The sequence below is a fragment of the Garra rufa genome, chromosome 16 (assembly GCF_049309525.1).
Source record: "Garra rufa chromosome 16, GarRuf1.0, whole genome shotgun sequence".
NCBI lineage: Eukaryota > Metazoa > Chordata > Actinopteri > Cypriniformes > Cyprinidae > Garra > Garra rufa.
Window position 1 is genome coordinate 19015769 of NC_133376.1, and position 19790 is coordinate 19035558.

The 19790-nt window shown below is 35.1% G+C and overlaps 1 protein-coding gene across 2 annotated transcripts in view; it reads right to left on the reverse strand.

Annotated features, from left to right (window-relative positions):
- pdlim7 (PDZ and LIM domain 7) overlaps window positions 1–19790 on the reverse strand; it is a 65177-nt gene that overhangs the window by 38444 nt on the left and 6943 nt on the right. For both annotated transcript variants that reach the window (XM_073820491.1, XM_073820490.1), the window contains exon 3: window positions 1447–1598. In XM_073820491.1, the coding sequence (XP_073676592.1) occupies window positions 1447–1598 (152 nt within the window). The remainder of the gene's footprint in view (window positions 1–1446; window positions 1599–19790) is intronic.

Below are 19790 nucleotides of genomic sequence, written 5' to 3' on the forward strand. Positions count from 1 at the left end.
CAACAATTATAACAATTTATGTGCTTATATAATACATTCATTGTTATTTTTGTATTATTTATATATTGTTATGGTATTGTAATATTTTTAAGTTTTATTTTTAAGTTTGAGCAATTTTGCTTTATTTATTTTTTAATTTTAGCTAGCAAGTTTTAGCTTTAGTAGTTTTAGTATAGTTTTAGATATTTGTTTACAACAGTAAGCCATTAATTATAATAATTAATAATTAATAATAATAATAATAATTATTATTATTATTATTATTATTATTATTTTGTTAGTATATACATTTAATATTTTTATTTCATTTAGCTTAATTTCAACTTTATTTCTAGAAACCAAACAAACCAGCTGCAAGATAAATCATGACAAAAAAATACAACTGAAAACAAATATAATTCATAATAACAACAATTATAACAATTTATGTGCTTGTATTATATATTCCAGCTCCAAGAATTTATTATTATTATTATTACTACTACTACTATTACATGTGCTTATGATACATTTGCTGTTATTTTTGTATTATTTCTGTTTTGTTTTGTTTTGTTTTTTGTATTTCTTAATATTTTTTGTATACATTTTAAGTTTTAGTAATTTGTTTAATTGCTTTTATTTTTAGCTTTAGTAATTTTAATACTTAAACTTGTTTTATTTAAATGTTTGTAAATATTTTTAGATTTCATTTCATTTTAACTTTTAATTCATTTCATTTTTTATTTTCAATTTCATTTCAATAAAAAAAAAATCGAACAATAACACAATGTATTTTACAAATCTTTGGCGCAGCATGTTAAGCTATATGTTAATTAAAAATAAAAATCCACTGAAACAGTGCTATAAGGGGAGGTTTGTCTTAGTGGTAGTTTTAGATGGCAATGGCATCACTACAAATAAATTTCTTTATTTAAAAAAAAATGGGATTTTTTTTTTCTGGACTGGACTGTTGCACTCTATGGGCAATGTTTTTGGCATTCTAAACAAAACAATAGTAACCCACCAAAAAACAGACAATTAAATTAGCAGGAGTACCAAAATATTGTAGTCAACATTTGAAGTGGATCAAAAAAAGTTTAAAGTTGTTTAAGACAAGAACGGATATTTCGTTTTAGGACAACTTTGATGAGAGGTTTTGATCCACTTTAAATGTTGACTACTGTACTATTAACTATTGTATCTATTAACTGAAGTAAATGGAGTCTAGGAATTAAGTCCAGGAATCTGCTCCAAGGTTCTTTGAAGTAATCACAGTTGTAAACGCCTGAGTATCTCTGTTTTGTTGTTTCTACTGTTGTAAAAATCAGTCTGTCTTTCAAGACAGTAATAAAAGGGTTAACAGTGATGTATTAACCAAAGAACTCAATTTCCTGCAAAGTCATCCTCTCTCCCTTCATGTGATACTGAAACTCAAAGCCGATGAGTAAGGTAAGTGTGTGCGTGTACCTGCTCAAAGTGATAGCCAGGGAGTCGGTTGCGGCTCTGATCTTGTTCTGTGCCTCCACATGGGTCATCTCCTCTGCATTAGCATCAGAGATGGACACCAACCAATCCCCGACACCCACTCCGGCCTGGGCTGCCTTACCGCCTGGGGTCAGCTGAAACAGTCAAAGAGAACAGACATTAGTCAATCCGTATGTAATGAAGTGTAAGTAGATGACTAAAACTCTAAACATTTCAAATCTAAACCAGATTTTGACATTTTTTGAAGAAAATGTGAATGGTGCCGGGAACATAAACACAATATGGGGTGTTAAAGTGGTTGCCAGGGTAAAATAAAATAAAGAGTGTTTTAAAGAATATTGCCAAGGTGTTCTGGGAAGTTACTAGGTGGATGTTTAATGGCCAAAGCCAAAAGTGTTCACCCCCCCAAGTTAAGCTGAAAACAAAGATAGTGCTAGTTTAAATTATGAAAATGTTAACACAGCTTCCTGTTTTTGCCTGACACATTTATAATTATTATATTTGCCAATGTGCTGTGGCAAGCTTTGTTTCCATGCGCTTGAGCGCTTATTAGGCTATGTAGGCAATTAAAGGCTCATTATTATGAATTATATGGTTTATTAATAAACATGCGACTTCTAGTCGACAAATGCCTAAAATGAACGACTACTAGCTGACCAGAAAAATCTTTAGTCGGGGGCAACAATTTTTTCCTTTTAAATTTTTTTAGACTCTGTTTTAATGGTTACATGAAAAATTTTACATCAAAAAGCATATCTGATTAATTGAAATCATGAAACTTACACAATTTAATAGTAGTTTAAAAGTATTACAAATTTAAACAAAATTACATTTTTAAGGCCCTATGAAATGTTTTTTTTCCCCTTAAATTCAGTTAAATTCTGTTTTACATTCATTTCCTGGATTCCATTTTAATGGTTTCATGCTTTTTTTATAAAAAGTAAATAAAAAGCAATTCTAATTATTTGATATTATTAAGAATTAATTTATTATTAAATATGTTCTTTTTTTTCTCAGAAATACTGTGTTGTGTATTTACGTTTTTCTGGTAAATATCCCTTAAATTAATAGTTTATTATTATTTATAGTACTATCAGTACATTAAGTAATATACAAACTTTAATTTTGTTCTGACGGGTTGCTGTGAATAAGTTTCTGTTTGTATATGATATGACAATAGTTTTTCTCAAAAGAAACAGTAAAATGCTCATAAAGTGACAGTTCTAGAGATTTTGTTTATTTGTTCATGTACTCATATATTGAGGCGGCAGAGGCTGAAAACACTGCAAGCTTTACTAGAGCTTCAGTATACGTGTACACTAGTCCATATCACGTTAGATTTAAGTGTACTAACATACTTTTGATTTACTCCAAAATTAGGCAAATTCCATGACATTCCACGTTATACTGTAAATTAAATTTTTATGACTGAATTCCACAATTCTGTCCGCTTTTTTCGCATCGCGGAAATCATAGGGCCCTATTAGCATCATTAAATAAAATGTATATTATAAAAAAATATTTGTCAATTGAAACAAATCTAAAATGAAATATAAGTCTTAAATAAACCTAAACTAAATTAACATTTTGAAATATTTCCTTGCAAATAACTAAAACTGGATTTAAAATTAATTTAAACTACTAAAAATTGAAAACGCAAATAACAAAATGACTACAAATTAAATTAAAATACTAATAAAAAACTATAATGCCATATAAATAATGCGAAATTAACGCTGGCAGCATATAACTATAACAATAGTTAGTCTGCCTCAACCACCTGTATGAATTTCCAAAAGGAATAAACTTCTTTGTAGTATGTATGTATGTATATGTATATATATATATATATATAAAAAAGCTGCTGAAATTATTATAATTTGACCCAGATTCTGAAGATTCTAAATTCAGGGCTCTGTGCTTAAGTAGGCCAGCAGCAAATGAGAAGATTAGTAATGGGAACATTTCTCTAAACCTGCAAACCTGTTCTATCAAGTCCTTTGTCACTGTTTAATCAACATTACAAGCATTCAAAAACACTTTGGTTACATCAGCTTGAATAAACGACACAAGCATTAGATTTAAAAGCTAGATCAGCTAAAAAAGGACATTAGCCAACCACACCTCAAGCTGAGCTATTCAACCATTCAACTCCATGTCAACTCTAAAGCCACTGCAGTGAAAGAAGCAGCACCTTCCAATCAATCAAACCCAACCGCACAAGAACAAACACACCTGAGAGGAAGTGAAGTCTATAGCCCAGACAAAGAACTCACAATAGTGTTGATAAACCCTTCATCATAACAAAAAAGCAAGCCTAAAATAATCCAGCACTTTAACGCAGCATTGACTTTTACAGTCTTACTGTGCAGAGTTTTCAGATAAGACTGACTTGGCAATGAAGTGAGCCACAGCATATAAATCACTCAGAAAAAGGCCCGCGGCATCGCCCAAAAGGGAAAGTGAAGAGAATGTAGGGAAATAGTGCCGGCGTTACATGGAAATGAACATCCAAATTTTGGAACATGGAAAATATTCTACTGCTGTCTGGACTCTGTGTACCTCAAGAATGGGAAATGACGTTCTGTGTGACTCATGCGTTCCTAGACATGACACATTCACATGTGTATCACCAAGCATAGAAGAACATAAATCACAGAACTAGGCTTATCGCTCGTTCACTATTGCAATAGCTAAACCAAAATGTCAAACTCCAAGACTTAGACAGCCCGTCTCTGATGCCTTCTGGGAAAATAAGAGCAGTGACACTTTCAGATTACTACGGAGAAAAGTGTGAACAACTTGAATGACACACTCTGATGATAAGGCACACAATCCAGACCCAAGATTCTGCCAAACAGAGCTGCCATATAAAAATTGTGAACGTTCATTCCAAACCATGCAAGCTCTGCCAAGTTTTGGAGGAATTTTCTGACCTATTGTTGATCTGGCAAGCGGTTCAGCAAGATTTCCGTTCGCGTTTAACATTTATGAGGAAACTTTGCTCAAAACTCCTACAGAAACGGTAAATAGGAACGATTAGAGCCCCATTCTAAGCTAAAAGGTACACTCCTGCGGTTTTCTTGACCTAAACAGAAAGGATATCTGTTAGCATTTCATTTGAACTGTATTTGCTCTGCTTATATGGGCCATTCAACAGAATTTGTCCAAAGTCAGAGCTAGAAAGGTCTTGAAAAAATGTGTTTTTTTTCTAAAAAAAAATAAAATATGCATGCAAATTGTATATTATCCAAGGTACATATTGTGCAGTTAATTCTCATATTGTATTTTTTTATTTTTTTGTTTTTTGTCCTTCTCCCAAATTTGTCACTACCGAAACACAGGGGTTATATTGATCTATTAAGATTTAGCTTACATCTATCTATCTATCTATCTATCTATCTGCTCAATTTATTAACATTTTTCTGAGGTAAATCAATTACAATTACATTTTAACAATATTTCCATGTATAATTTGAGATTTGTTGTATTTTGAATCCAATTTTTCTTTGTGAAAGGCAAAACGTTGATCATACCGATTTCAAAGTTAAGGATTTATTAGTTTAAATATACATCGAACCAAAAACTATCATAACACCTTAGCTGATAATTCAGTATACTTCATTTCTGACAAAACATCCCATGTTTCGGTAGTGACAGTAATGTTTTGGTAGTGACCACAAAATTCCAGCTTACATACTAAAACACTACTAAAACACACACACAAAACCTGCATAACCATACTAAGATTTTGTTTATTTCCCTCAAATATGAGGATTGTGTGTTCCCTTTTGTTACAAAATGAGGACATTTTGGTTGTGACTGTTTTGGTAGTGACAAATTTATGGAATAACACCCCAAAAAAAAAAAAGACGCCACTATTGAAACTCCACCAAATGTTTCGGTAGTGACAATTTTAGGTACTTTTAAACCTAGCTCAAAAATGCTAATCAGCACATGGTTAACGAACGCAGTTCTAAACAGTGGAACACATATAAAAACTAAATGTTATTTAATAACTTCCAAAAAATGTGTTTAATTGCAGAAAAAAGGTGTTTGGTAGTAACATTCCTTTAGTTACACACAGATTTTTCAGACTTTTAAACATTTACCTCAAAGTGATGGCGTCTATCTACCAACCATGTAGCTATGAGAGAGAGACACAAATATTTCCTGATCACAAATGTAGGGGTGTAGTTAAAATCAGTTTCAGCCAATGGACTAAAACATACACTGTTTCGGTAGTGACATGAAAATATGGGACAGATTTCATTTCAAGTTTCAAAATTTCCAAAAAAATATAAAATATTATATTCACTTTTTAAAAGAATCAAAAAGATTAGGGGTTAGGGTTCGGGATAGCCACCATTGAAAGGACCCAATAAATTATGATTTTATATTTATTAAGCTTACTAATATTATTTGGGTTTCAATAGATAATAGAAGGATTTTAGTAAACATCTAAGATTTGAATACTTAAATGCTTTCTAAATCCATTTTTTGGTCCAGGGGCATCAGCTTGGGCTAATTCTGTAGAATGGCCCATACATGGCCATCAATGCTTCAGGAAACAGAGACGGTGTAGTTTCGACATCTACCAGCAGGGTTAACAAGCATATGCGAAACCCTGACCTTGTGGAGTCCAACAGCATCACCACATTTGGCGACAAATAAAAGCAACTCAAAATGCAAAATGCTGTGCATCATTAATTGCACTTAGTGTGTGTAATAACATAATAAGACATTCGGTGGTAACACCCTAATGAGATCCAGCTTTTTGCTGTTGGCTTGTAGATGAATGCAATGCACATGGTCTGCCCTCATATCTATATAAAGCTATATGCAAACTTTTAACATCTGCCCTGGACATTTCAGACTCCCTATCCCTCCATTCTCCAAGTTCTACCACATTTCCTGTCTTGGCCGCCTGCCATTCACTTCAACAAACATTTACAAGTCTTCTCTGCTGAGCTCTGAATAGGAATCTGGAGTTGGACAGCAGTGGGGGAAGAGAACAAAAGTTATTGTCCTCGGGCCTCTGCCCTCAACAGCCTGTTTGAGACGATGCAAATATTTATGAAACATAAGAAGCACTGTGACGTCGTCAGGACATCATGAGGAAATGGCTGGGGTCTGAATAACAAACCCACAGAAAGTCCTCCACCAGGTGTAGCACTTTGGCAGACACACAGGAAACAGACCAGACCAGAAGAGGTCCTAAAGAGAGAGTTAATCATAAAAATTAAAGGGTTAGTTCAACCCAGAAATAAAAATTAGCCCATTTTTAACTCACCCTCAAGCTATCTTAGGTATATGAGACTTTCTTCTTTCAGACAAATCCAATCAGAGTTACATAAAAAAAAGAAATCCTTGCTCTTTCAAGCTTTATCAAGGCAATAGGCAGGTGTTTCTCTTCAACAGGTCAAAACAAGTCCATTAAAGCACATCCATCCATAATAAAAAGTGCCTCACACAGCATTGAGGGGTGAATAATGGTCTCAATGCGTGGTTGCAAGAAAAATATCCATATTTAAAACATAATAATCACTTTAAATCTAGCTTGTGCTCAATGTTGTACACAGAAGCAGCTCTGGGTGGATGACATAGGATGTCCCCATTGCATATGCGCCATTCAGAAGTGACGAACGTGGACGGATGAGGGGAAAGATCAAAACAAAACAACGTTTACAGATTAGAAGTACAAAACAAGGATTTGTAAAGAAGAATGTCAGAGGATTTCGATACAAGCAAAGAGGAGACTGGTTTTCCTCTGCTAAAGTAAGGAAACTTTGCTTCTGTAAACAAATGTTGGTTTTCACAAGACTCACAGGCACAACACTGATGTCCTACGTCATCCATCCGGAACGGCTTCCGTGTACAACAGTGAGCAAAAGCTAATTAAAGTGATTATTACGTTTTAAATATGGACATTTTTCTCACAAAAATGCATCGATTCACTACAGGAGGCCCCCGGAGCCGTGCGAGGCACTTTTTATTATGGATGGATGCACATTATTGGAATTGTTTTGAGAGAAACATCTGCCTATTGCCATGATAATGCTTGAAAGAACCAAGATATTTTTTAATATAACTCCGATTGGATTTGTCTGAAAAAAGAAAGTCATATACGCCTAAGAAGGCTTGAGGGTGAGTAAATAACGGGCTAATTTTAATTTGTGGGTGAGCTAACCCTTTAACATTTTGTCATTATTTACTCACCCTAATGTTAGTCTTGAACCATTTAGAAAAAAAAACCTAATTGTGAGTTTTGACCGTGATTTAAAGGGATAGTTCATCCAAAAATGAAAATAACCCCATGATTTACCTCACCCTCAAGCCAGGTGATTATGACTTTCTTCTTTAAAACGAATACAATCGGAGTTACAGTATACTAAAAAATGTCCTGGCTCTTCTAGGCTTTATAATGACAGTGAACGGATGTTGAGAATTTGAAGCCCAATAAAGTGCATCTATCCATCATAAAAAGTGCTCCACATGGCTTCGGAGTGTTAATAAAGGCTTTCTGAAGCAAAGCATTGTGTTTGTGTAAGAAAGACATGTATATTTAAAACTATATTTATAAACCATACTCTTTAGCTTCCGCTAACTGTGGTATGTTCATTCATGAGAGAGATAGGCAAACTAGGTGACGAATGCCGAAGCACATTGAGACAAGCAAAAACAAGAATTTACAACGAAAAATGTTGGAGGATTTTGATATAAGCCAAGAGGAGACTGGTTTTCCTTTTCTGTAAACAAATCTTGGTTCTCACGAAACTAGCATATTCTCACCAAAGCTCATGCTACACCTACATCCTTCATCATATGCTGGAACGTCACTTGCTCATGAACATGCATATGACAGTGAATGGCACAGTTAGCGGAAGCTAGATATTATATTAACCTGCCAGAGCCATGTGGAGCATTTTTTTTTCACATAATGGATAGATGCACTTTATTGGACTTCAAAATCTCAACAGCCATTTACTGCTATTATGAAGAACCAAGACATTTTTAATATAACTCGTTTGCATTCGCCTGAAAGAAGAAAGTCATATACACCTAGGACGGCTTGGGGGTATGTAAATCATGGGGTCATTTAAATTTTTGCCTTAAAACTATGCCTTTAAAACACAATTAAAAAGGTTTGCTTTCAAAAAGTCAAAAAGCACCATATACATCAAGTCTGTTTGGTTTAAGGGATATACAGAGCGAACAATACTGGTGGTGTTTTGTCACTTTAGAGCTTAACAGATCCTGCTTATTATTCTCTTGCAATGGGAAAGAGCAGTGCAACTTGCCAAACATCCATTTGTGGTTTATGGAAGAAAAAAAAAAAAATACAGGTTAGCTTTTTTTCCCACATTTTTGGGAGCACTGTTATTTTAAAAATAAACACATGGGAAAACAAGAAAAAAAGATTGAGACACAAAAGAGAAAGCAAGAAGACAAGAGAAATGTGGATGGTTGAGTATGCAGATAAAGCTGATGGACATGACCACCTGTGTTCCTGGCTCAAGTTCAGAGCCCAGCTGTTCCTTGACTTGAGTCTGGTGGCAGTAAAGTGCTGTGCTAAGACCTTTTACAAGTCAAAGGGGGAAGAGTTGAGAAACCTTAAACCTTCTGACATTAATATGCAGGACGGCACAAGAAAATAAACTCGTATAAACAGCTAAAAACGAGGATGGCAGTCATATTAGATGTTCAAGGGGTGGATGATATGGGTCACAATCAACAATAAAACCCCACAAACATTTCAACAGACAGTTCCTAAACATGCTCCGGATATCTAATGCTAAACAGTCTTTAAAATCATGGCCCATTTACAAATTTCTCCCTCAGACACGCTGCGGCCTGTTCTTTTGTCCTTCATGCCGCTGAAAGTTTATGTGGTGACCCTAAAGACCACCCTTGTACTGACCGTTAAAATCATTGCCGCATTTCACTTTCCATTTCCTTATGGGGGGCTGTAAGACTCTGGGCCTCAGTGCAATTGCGTCAGCTGATACGAGTGAGCCATAAATATCTTGGATGTAAGAGCCAAACTTCAAACCAAACCGTCTTCAGAGGTATCATAGAGCAGCCACTGCCATGCCAGCTAACAAGCCCTCCAAAAGCAAATAAATATACAGTAGAAGTCAAAAGTTTACATACACCTTTTAGAATCTGCAAAATGTTAATTATTTTACCAAAATAAGAGGGATCATAAAAAAATGCATGTTTTTTTATTTAGTACTAACCTGAATAAGACCTGCATAAATTATGTTTAAATACACTTAATACTGTGATGTTACCTGAATGATCCACGGCTGTGTTTTTTGTTGTTTAGTGATAGTTGTTCATGAGTTGAACAGGTAAACTGTCTGCTGTTCTTCAAAAAAAATTATTCAGGTCCCACAAACTCTTTAGTTTTTCATCATTTTTGTGTATTTGAAGTGAACCCTTTCCAACAGTGACTGTATGATTTTGAGATCTATCTGTTCACACTGATGACAACTGAAGGACTCCATATGAAACTATTACAGAAGTTTCAAATGCTCACAGATGCTTTAGAAGAAAAAATTATGCATTAAAAGCTGGGGGTGAAAACTTTTTGAAGATCAGGGTAAATTTAACTTATTTTGTCTTCTGGGAAACATGTAAGTATCTTCTGTAGCTTATGAAGGACAGTAATAAATGAAAACATATATAATATTTAGGCAAAATAAGAAAAATGTACACCTCTTCATTCTATTCAAAAGTTAACACCCCCAGCCATTAATGCATTGTTTTTCCTTCTGGAGCATCAGTGAGCATTTGAACCTTCTGTAATAGTTGCATATGAGTGCCTCAGTTGTTCTCAGTGTGAAAAGATGGATCTCAAAATCGTACAGGCATTGTAGGAAAGGGTTCAAATACACAAAAATACAGAAAAACCAAATAATTTGTGGGACCTAAAGGATTATTCTGAAGAACAGCTGGCAGTTTAACTGTTCAGGACAAACAAGGGACTCATGAACAATCATGAATATCACTGAACAAGAAAACAGCTGTGGATCATAACCTAACAACAGTAATAAATAAAAAATAACATGCATTTTGCATGATCGCTCTTATTTTAGTAAAATAATTAACATTTTGCATATTCTGCAAGGTGTATGTAAACTTTTGACTTTAATTGTACTTCATAGTGTTACAAAGATTTCTACTTCAAGCAAAAGCCGTTCTTATGAACTTTTTTATTCATCAAGAATCCTAAAAAAAGGGTATTCACACAAAAATATTAAGTGTTATAAACATTTTCAGCATTAAAAAAAAGGAATGTTTCTTGAGCAACAAATATAATAGGATCAGCTTTGCCAACACAGGAATAAATTGCATATTAAAATAGAAAACTGTTATTTTAAATTGTAATAATCTTTCACAATATTACTGTTCAAATAACAAATATATGCATCATTGAACACAAAGGCTTCCTTCTAAACCAAGTCATCAGCATTTAAGGTCTGTTTTCCTTCAATAAAAAGACTTTAAACTCTTATATCTTCAATAAACTGGATTAAACCAACTTTTAAGAGCACACTAGCATGTAGATGGCCTCAAAGCTAACGGGCATTGACTAAAAGCCACAAAACTCGAACTTTAATTTTATGGGGTCTCTAACCTCCAGAGTTACATGCACAAAGTAATAAATGTCTTCATCAAGGGAGAAAACCAGCCTCAGTTCGGCTTAACGTCACAGAGCTGCAACCCCAGGGAACAAATCACAAAAGAAAAACTCAAACTGCTCTCTAATCTTCTAAAGATTGCATCATATATAATTTTATAATTGCAGTTGTGTTTAATTTCAGCTGAATGGCATGTTGCCTGCTAATGCAAACCAGATGGACATCCAACTAAGCAAAAACAAATCAAAACATTTGTACACTAAAATGACTATGGATTTCATAGCTAGTACACGCAGATCCATCCGTCATCTGTAGGTTTTACTCACTCATTGATTTCACCAGGAAAGTATTCCTTTGAGGTCCAAGAACCATGTCATCTGGTTTTGGGAATGACTTGAGACATTAATGGATAGTGGGTGCAAAAGTAGACAAAGGACTGCTTTGTTGCCAGGAATAGGACAGCAGCGTTAAAATCCCAGGAATGTTGAAGAAATGTGCCGATGTGTGCAATGGAAAGAGAACAGGAGGAGGAGGAGGAGGAAAGGAGGAATAAAGGGAAATGCTCTGAGAAATATTAAGGCCAATCCAGATTTCAAATACCATCAGTTGATGAGCTGAATCCCTATGACATGGGAAAAAACACAATCGCTGATAATGCTAGACTGTAGTAACAAGAGACTGGGGTGGGTTTTTAGCGCATTATGTGGTTTCTAGGGTGTTACTAGGTGGTTAACTAATGGATCAAGTCAAAAGAGGCCAAACCAAAGACATGCACTAAATATAGCTCGGGCCCTCCTTTAAAGGCACCGTTCACCCAAAAATGAAAATTGTCATCATATTTACTCACCTTCATGTTGCTCTAAATGCTGCACCCATAAGACTTTGGTTCATTTTCAAAATGCATTTAATTAATTAATTTATGCCATTAAAGTACGGAGTGCCGCAAGGATCTGTCTTAGGCCCTCTGCTATTTTAAATATACATGTTGCCCCTTGGTAATATTATTAGAAAATATGGGATTAGTTTCCATCCCATAAACAAACTAGTTCAGACATTTATGACCTTAAGACAAGCTACAGGTTGTCCAAAATGCAGCTGCTAGAGTCCTTACCAGGTCAAGAAAATACGATATTACCCCAATTTTACAGTCTACAAAATATCAGTTTACAAAATATTACTATTACTTATAAGGCCCTAAATGGTTTACCTACATGCTACAATCCATCACACTCCCTAAGGTCGCAAAACTCTGGACTTTTGCTATTACATACAGTTGAGGAAAAAAGTTTACATACACCTTGCATAGGGCTGGGCGATATGGCAAAAAAAATTATCACGGTAATTTTTTTCATATCAGTCGATATCGGTAATTATCACGATAAATGTCAAATCTTTATATCTATCCATTTTAAAGGCAGATTTTTACTCCTGAATGAAAGAAAAACTGGACAGTTAAATATTATTATTTATGGCTTATTGTCAGAACATGACAAATACTTTCCAAACAATGATCAATTGAGGTAGAATACAGATTAGAATATTACTAGTAAAATCAACATCAATAGAATACAATATTATTAATATTAATAGAATATATATAAAACGTTTTTATAAAAAAATAAGAACTGTAATATGATACAACACAAGCTCTGACTGTAAATGCACAGTGATTTTTAATTATATTTATCATTCAACAAAAATAAGAATAGACAAATCTTTTCAGCATGCCAATCCCTTTGTGCAGCTGATTTAGCACATTTTGTATAAAAAAAAAATATATATATATATAAATAAATAAAAAATAATGGCTCAGGGCTCTACGCTTACTTTTCTTGCTAACCTAAAAAATTTAGGACCACATTCTAAACAATAATCAAAACTCTGATAAAATTTTTTTGCCTTCCTATTACGATGTGATATTTGACTCCTCAAAGTGATTTACAGGGGAATTTTGTTTTTTACCTTTGTTTTTACCTTTTCATATGTTTAATGAGGCTCAGAGGTGCCATGAGTGCAATCAAAATTATCATAAATTCATGTTGAGATTAATGTTTTAAATAAAACATTTTGAATACAGAAATATTAAAGATTAAAATAATTGAACAGATCTGCCAGCAGGTGGCGGTAAGACACTGATTTAATTACTGAATCATATCATTCATTTGATTCGTTCGAACGGATGGTTCATTCGGGAATAAAGCAAGTGACTTTCTTTATGAATGGGAAATTGAATCATTTCACTAGATTCGTTTAAAAACGCACGTTTCATTCATAAACAAAACACCGCTGTGTTTGAATGGAGATGCGCGCAGTTGTGACTTGTTTCAGATTACTTTTGACGATGAAATAGAGCAAAATTGTAGTCAGATAATGTAAGTCACTTAATAACTTCTTGTTTATTTAATTGCTGTATCAGATCAATATCTCATTTACAAACTCCCTTAAAAATTATTAAAAGCTGTCACTCATCTTAGTTCGCGATATCACAAAGCTCTATTATAAACAACGACGCTCTCTTTACTGCACAATCAGTCTCTTATATACACTCTCTCTACACTTTATTTATGAAAGGATTCGTGAGATCTGTCTGTGATACATTACTCAGCGTTGCAAAAACACGTAGAAACCTTTGAAGCTCCCCTCAACGCAAACGCAAATATGCTGATGGGGTCAGTCGCACATGGTGCTCCTAAACATTTTTTTTTACAGTCGCACGTACTAATTTTTAGTCGCAAATGCGAGTGAAATGGTCTCACTGTAGAGCCCTGTGGCTGTAAATTAATTACTGTGTGCGGCATCCGGAAGTGCGGGCAGCAAAATGCCTGCGCAGCGTTACGCATAGTGCGTAAACATTATCGAGCGCTTATCGAACTGTCATTATCGTTTTATCGAAAAAAACAACAACAACTATATCGTGATAATTATCGTTATCGAATTATCGCCCAGCCCTAACCTTGCAGAATCTTAATTATTTCACCAAGATAAGAGGGATCATACAAAATGCATGTTATTTTTTTTTTATTTAGTACTGACCTGAACATGATATTTCACATAAAAGATGTTTACATATAGTCCACAAGAAAAAAAATAATATTCATTTATAAAAATAACCCCTTTCAAAAGTTTACATACACTTGATTCTTAATATTGTGTTGTTACTTAAATGGTCCACAGCTGTGTTTTTTTTAAATATATAAATAGTCGTTCATGAGTCCCTTGTTTGTCCTGAACAGTTAAACTTCCCACTGTTCTTTAGAAAAAAATCTGTCAGGTCCCACAAATTATTTTAGCATTTTTATGTATTTGAACCCTTTCCAACAATGACTATGATTTTGAGATCCATCTTTTTACACTCAGGGACTATTCAACTAATTCTCACTGATGCTCCAAAAGGAAAAATTATGCATTAAGAGCCAGGGGGTAACTTTTGAACAAAATGAAGATGTGTATATTTTTCCTATTTTGCCATATCAGAAGATACTTGCATGTTTCCCAGAAGACAAACGTTAAATTTACCCTGATCTTCAAATACAAAAAGTTTACACCCCTGGCTCTTAATGTTTCATTCTGAAGCATCAGTGAGCATTTGAATCTTCTGTAATAGTTGCATTTGAGTCTCTCAGCTGTCCTCAGTGTGAAAAGAAGGATCTCAAAATCATACAGTCATTATTGGAAAGAGTTCAAGTATACAAAAATGCTGAAAAACCAAAGAATGTCGTGGGACCTGAAGGATTTTTCTGAAGAGGAGCGGGCAGTTTAACTGTTCAGGACAAACAAGGTACTTATGAACAACTATCACAAAACAAAAAACTCATCTGTGGATCATTCAGGTAACAACACAGTATTAAGAATCAAGTGAATGTAAACTTTTGAACGGAGTAATTTTTATAAATTCAGCTATTATTTTCTCTTATGGGCTATATGTAAATGTGTTTTATATGAAATGTCTTACTCGGGTCAGTACTACTAAATAAAAAACATGCATTTTGTATGATCCCTCTTATTTTGATCAAATAATTAACATTTTGCAGATTCTGCAAGGTGTATGTAAACTTTTGACCTCAACTGTAAGATAGCTTTTTCGCATTTGGCTTCCAAACTCTGGAATAGCCTTCCTGATAGCATTCGGGGTTCAGACACTTTCTGTTCACATCTAGATTAAAGACTAATTTCTTTAGCTAAACCCTCACATAATGACACACATAACCTTGTACTCTTCAGTTATATCTGATCCAATACACATTATCATTCTTGTGCTTGGGTGGAACACATAATTTTTTGCTTGGTTAGAACAGCAGCTATGCTATTTCTTTTATTTAAATTTAAATCCAGGTATAAGTCCAGGTAATCAAAACCTAAAAGATCCAAAAATGATGTCTTGATATCTGTTCATTATATAAAGCTATTGCATCTCTTTGCAAGACTTGGATTAAACTTTTTGATTCATTTGGATTTGTTTTACAACGCCTTTGTTTTGTCTACCTGAACTTTCAATGGAAAAACACTTTCAGTATCATTGATACGACATGAACATTTGGAATGACATGAGGGTAAGTAAATGAAGACAGATTTTTTTTTTTTGGTGACCTACCCCCTATCCTTATGGGATTACAGTGCATGTTTAGACAAAAACAATACATCTCCTCAACGACTATCTTTCAAGCACAAACGATGCAGGATGTGTTACACGACACAGTTTAAAACAGACGATTAGTGGTTTGTTCAAATCCTTAGCAAGCACCACTAATTATTGTGTATAACAGCAAATTTTCAAGCCGTTTCTATAAATAAACCACTGTTCCATTTCATCACTCTCCTGTTTGAATGGCCGGCCTTATGCTCCTAAGCCTATAAAACCTCACTCTTTAACCTCTTTGTTCTCCCATTGAGGAGAAGGGGGAGAAACAGACCACCCGTCTACAAATTACTCCACTAGAACCTATGGACAGAGCATATCTTCATTACCTCATGACCTGTTTAGACACAGCGTGATTTAACACTGCATAACTCAACAGTTCGGAACTGTAAGAAGAGGGCGTAGACTTTTGTCAAGATGAATGAACCGCCGCCCTTCATATCAGACTAACAAATCACCTTTAACTGCATAGTGTAATCGCAAACGACAGAACAAACACACCTAATGATTCACCTCCTGTCACACTAATAACTCGCTGATGTCAACCTGAACACAGGAAGCCGTCTGGCTGCAACATTCCTTTGAAAATTCATTTTCACGTCTGTCAAGAGGTGAGGGGGCGACTGAGGATTGAAGTGTTTATTTTACGGTGATGTGTCAAACCCACGGCACGTTCCAGTGCAGGTCATGTGATTAGGATTGAGGTAGTAAACGGTGATAACATGGCAGTTTGGTGCTTTACAGCAGTCATTTTGAGGCCTTGCATAAAGAGCCACTGAACTATAAAGTGAATAACTGACATATCTCTTACTCTCTTACTTTTATCAATTTTCCATTTCTTTGAAGGAATGCTGATGTGGCTCCTGCAGTTTTACTCAAAAATCAGAAGATAGCCATTTCTAAAATGATAGGCATCATTTTTGCCGTGCTAGCTCTAGCGTGAGGAGATGCCGGTATGTGTTCAATCCTGTAATGAAATCATTCTTCATAAACACAAGATCCTGCACTGTGCTTTATGAGAAGCTAAATCAGGTTAAGAATGACACGCACAGACACGCTTCTGCTATTGCATAACATCTGGCGGCAGCAGGCGGCTTTACGACCGGCTCTCACACTGACGGATGAAGTCACCATTTTGAGTGAAGCAGACATTTAAGGGAGTGTTAGTGCAAGTCATCAGCGCCGACAGACGTCTGAAGTCTAAACAGATGTACATGACTGCAGGTTATATGACAGTGTCAGACAAAGCAACGGAAATGGTGAAAACGTCATAAAGTCTGGCAAAGCTAAAAACAGAGAAAATCTAGCTGATATCGTTTCCTTGAGCCGATATTCATATAAAAGATATACAGTGTCTTGCAAAAGTATTCATACTTCATTTTTCTCACATTTTGTTATGTTGCTGCCTTATGTTAAACTGTTTTAAATAACTTGTTTCCCCACATCTACACCCCATGCACCATAATTAAAGCAAAAACAGAGCGGTCACAACTTCATACATGTATTAAAAAAACTGAAATAAGTACATTGCGTTAGTATTCATACCCTTAACTCAGTTGAAGCACCTTTACAGCCTTAAGTTTTTTGGGTATGATGCAGCAAAATTTGCACATCAACATTTGGCAATTCTCTGCCATTCTTCTCTCCACCTCTCAGGCTCTGTCAGTTTAGATGGAGTCTGGCAGACATTTTCAGGTTTCTCTAGAAATTTTGATTGGGTTCAACCCCAAGCTCTGGTTTGACCACTCAAGGACATTCACAGAGTTGTCTATAAGCCACTCTTGTTGTGCGCTTAGGTTCATTGTCCGGTTGGAAGGTGAACCTTCTGCCCAGTCTGAGGTTCTGAATGCTCTGAACTGGGTTTTCATTAAAGCCATCTCAATATTTTGGTGCATTTAGCTTTTCTTCCACTCTGATGAGTCCCTGAGTCCCTACCACTGGAAACCAGCCCCACAGCATATGGCTGCTACCAGCACACTTTACTTTTGAGATGGTATTCTGCAGGTGATGAGCAGTCCCTGGTTTCCTTCAAACTCCATGCTTGGAATTGAGGTTTATCAGACCAGAGAATCTAGTTTCTCACAGTCTGAGGGTCCCTTAGGTGAATTTTTCAAATTCCAAGTGTTTTTTCACACTGCGTCTTCACTGAGAAGAGAATGGAGTCTTGCCACAACACCATAAAGCGCAGATTAGAGAAATGTTGCAGTGATGTTTGTCCTTCTGTAAGTTTCTCCTAAGTTAGCTCAACTAGAGTGACCATCAGGGCATTCCAATAAGGGTAAAGGTCTGAAATTTTCGTCCGAAAAATTTGCACATTAAAAAATAAATACGACAACGCGTTGTGTCAATCCAGTTTACACAATGCCTCCGAATTGTTTGTCCGTCATAAAAAAAAAAATTGGATCAGGTTCGATTTTCTGCGTTTTCGTAGCAAGCATTTTGATAGGAAATGATAATGGGGAAAAAAAAAAAAAAAAAGGAAAAACACATACAAACATTTCGGACTAAGTGTGAATTTTTTTACCCTTTTTTGCCTTGATGTGCATTTTTAGCTGTTAGACCTTCTTGTGTGTGCCTTTCCAAATCATACCCATTCAATTGAATTTGCCACAAGTGTAGTAACATCTACAAGCAATATGAATCCTCCTGATCTAAATTTCAACTGTCTCAGATAAGGGTATGAATACCTATGCAATGGAATCATTCAAGTTTTTATTTTAATAAGGAGTTAAAAACCTGTTTTTTTTGCTTTGACATTATGGTGTATGGAGTGTAGGCTGATGTGAAAAAAGTAATTTAAAGCAGTTTAACATAAGGCAGCAACACAAAATGTAAAAAAAAAAAAAAAAGGAATTGAAGGGGTATGGATACTTTCGCAAGGCACTGTACATAAAATTGCTGAAATGACAAACACTTTCTTATTATTTAGTGAAAGGGTTTTAAAAATCAATGAAAACATCCATTACCAATTGGCAAAGCTTTAGGAAATTTTTAAACTTAATGCTACCTCGGGTAACTTCTTCAGGCTAGTCGGAATAGCTCTATGTCTCAAAATGGCAAAAAAGCCAATTGATCAATATCGATCATTATTTAGAAGCACATGCAGATAAAGAAAAAGACACATTTCTTAAAGCACCCCTATTATGCCATTTTGAATACTGCCTTTCATGCTGTGTGTAATGTAGCTGTATGTGAATGTAAACAATCTACAATGTTGTAAAGAAAATAAAAGTTATTGTCTTCCAAAAGAAAGAATCGACTCTGAACAGCCGAAACGAGTCGTCAGTAATTCAAATCCCACTTCTGTGACGGCTACACATCACAGGGTAACACATTTGCATTCAACGTTCTACGTTGGCCAGCCGCAAACAACTTGACCCACCCTTAAACACTGTAGCTTGTTCGAGCTTCATGTTGAGAAGACGCTGTGAAGGTAAATGAGTTTATTTTCACTTCCGAACAAAGAGGATGCAAAGAATCAGTGGTAAAAATAAATTTTTCCATCTTTTTTGTGTTCCTGTCATTTTACTGATGACTGCTTCTCTAATCTAATTCACAAAACGCTTCCTCTTGAGGGCTCAGTACCCAGTTTATTTAGACCAGCTGGTTCCACAGAACCACAACCTGCAAATATGATAAATAATTGATGTTTATATTTTCCATTAAGCAATCAAAACACAGAACTATGGCAATGGGCGTAACATTTCCGACACATGCTGTGCGTGGGAGTCCAATCACAACAGAATGAACTACCTGGCCAATCAGAGCAGAGTAGGCTCACGGAAAGGAGGGGTTTAAAGAGACTGAATCTTTTAACTGCTTTAAACGAATCAATTGAGAATCGTTAAAAAAAAAACATGCCTGTAAACCTATCCAACGAGACTGCCAAAACAATATTAGGAACCTTAAAAATGGCCTAATAGGGGACTTTAATACTTAATCTAATAAAATAAAACACTTTGAGCCAAAAAAAAAAAAAAAAAAAAACTTGTGCTGAGGTGTGTTTCTTTTACAATTATGCAACTCACTGCTTAACTACTCTA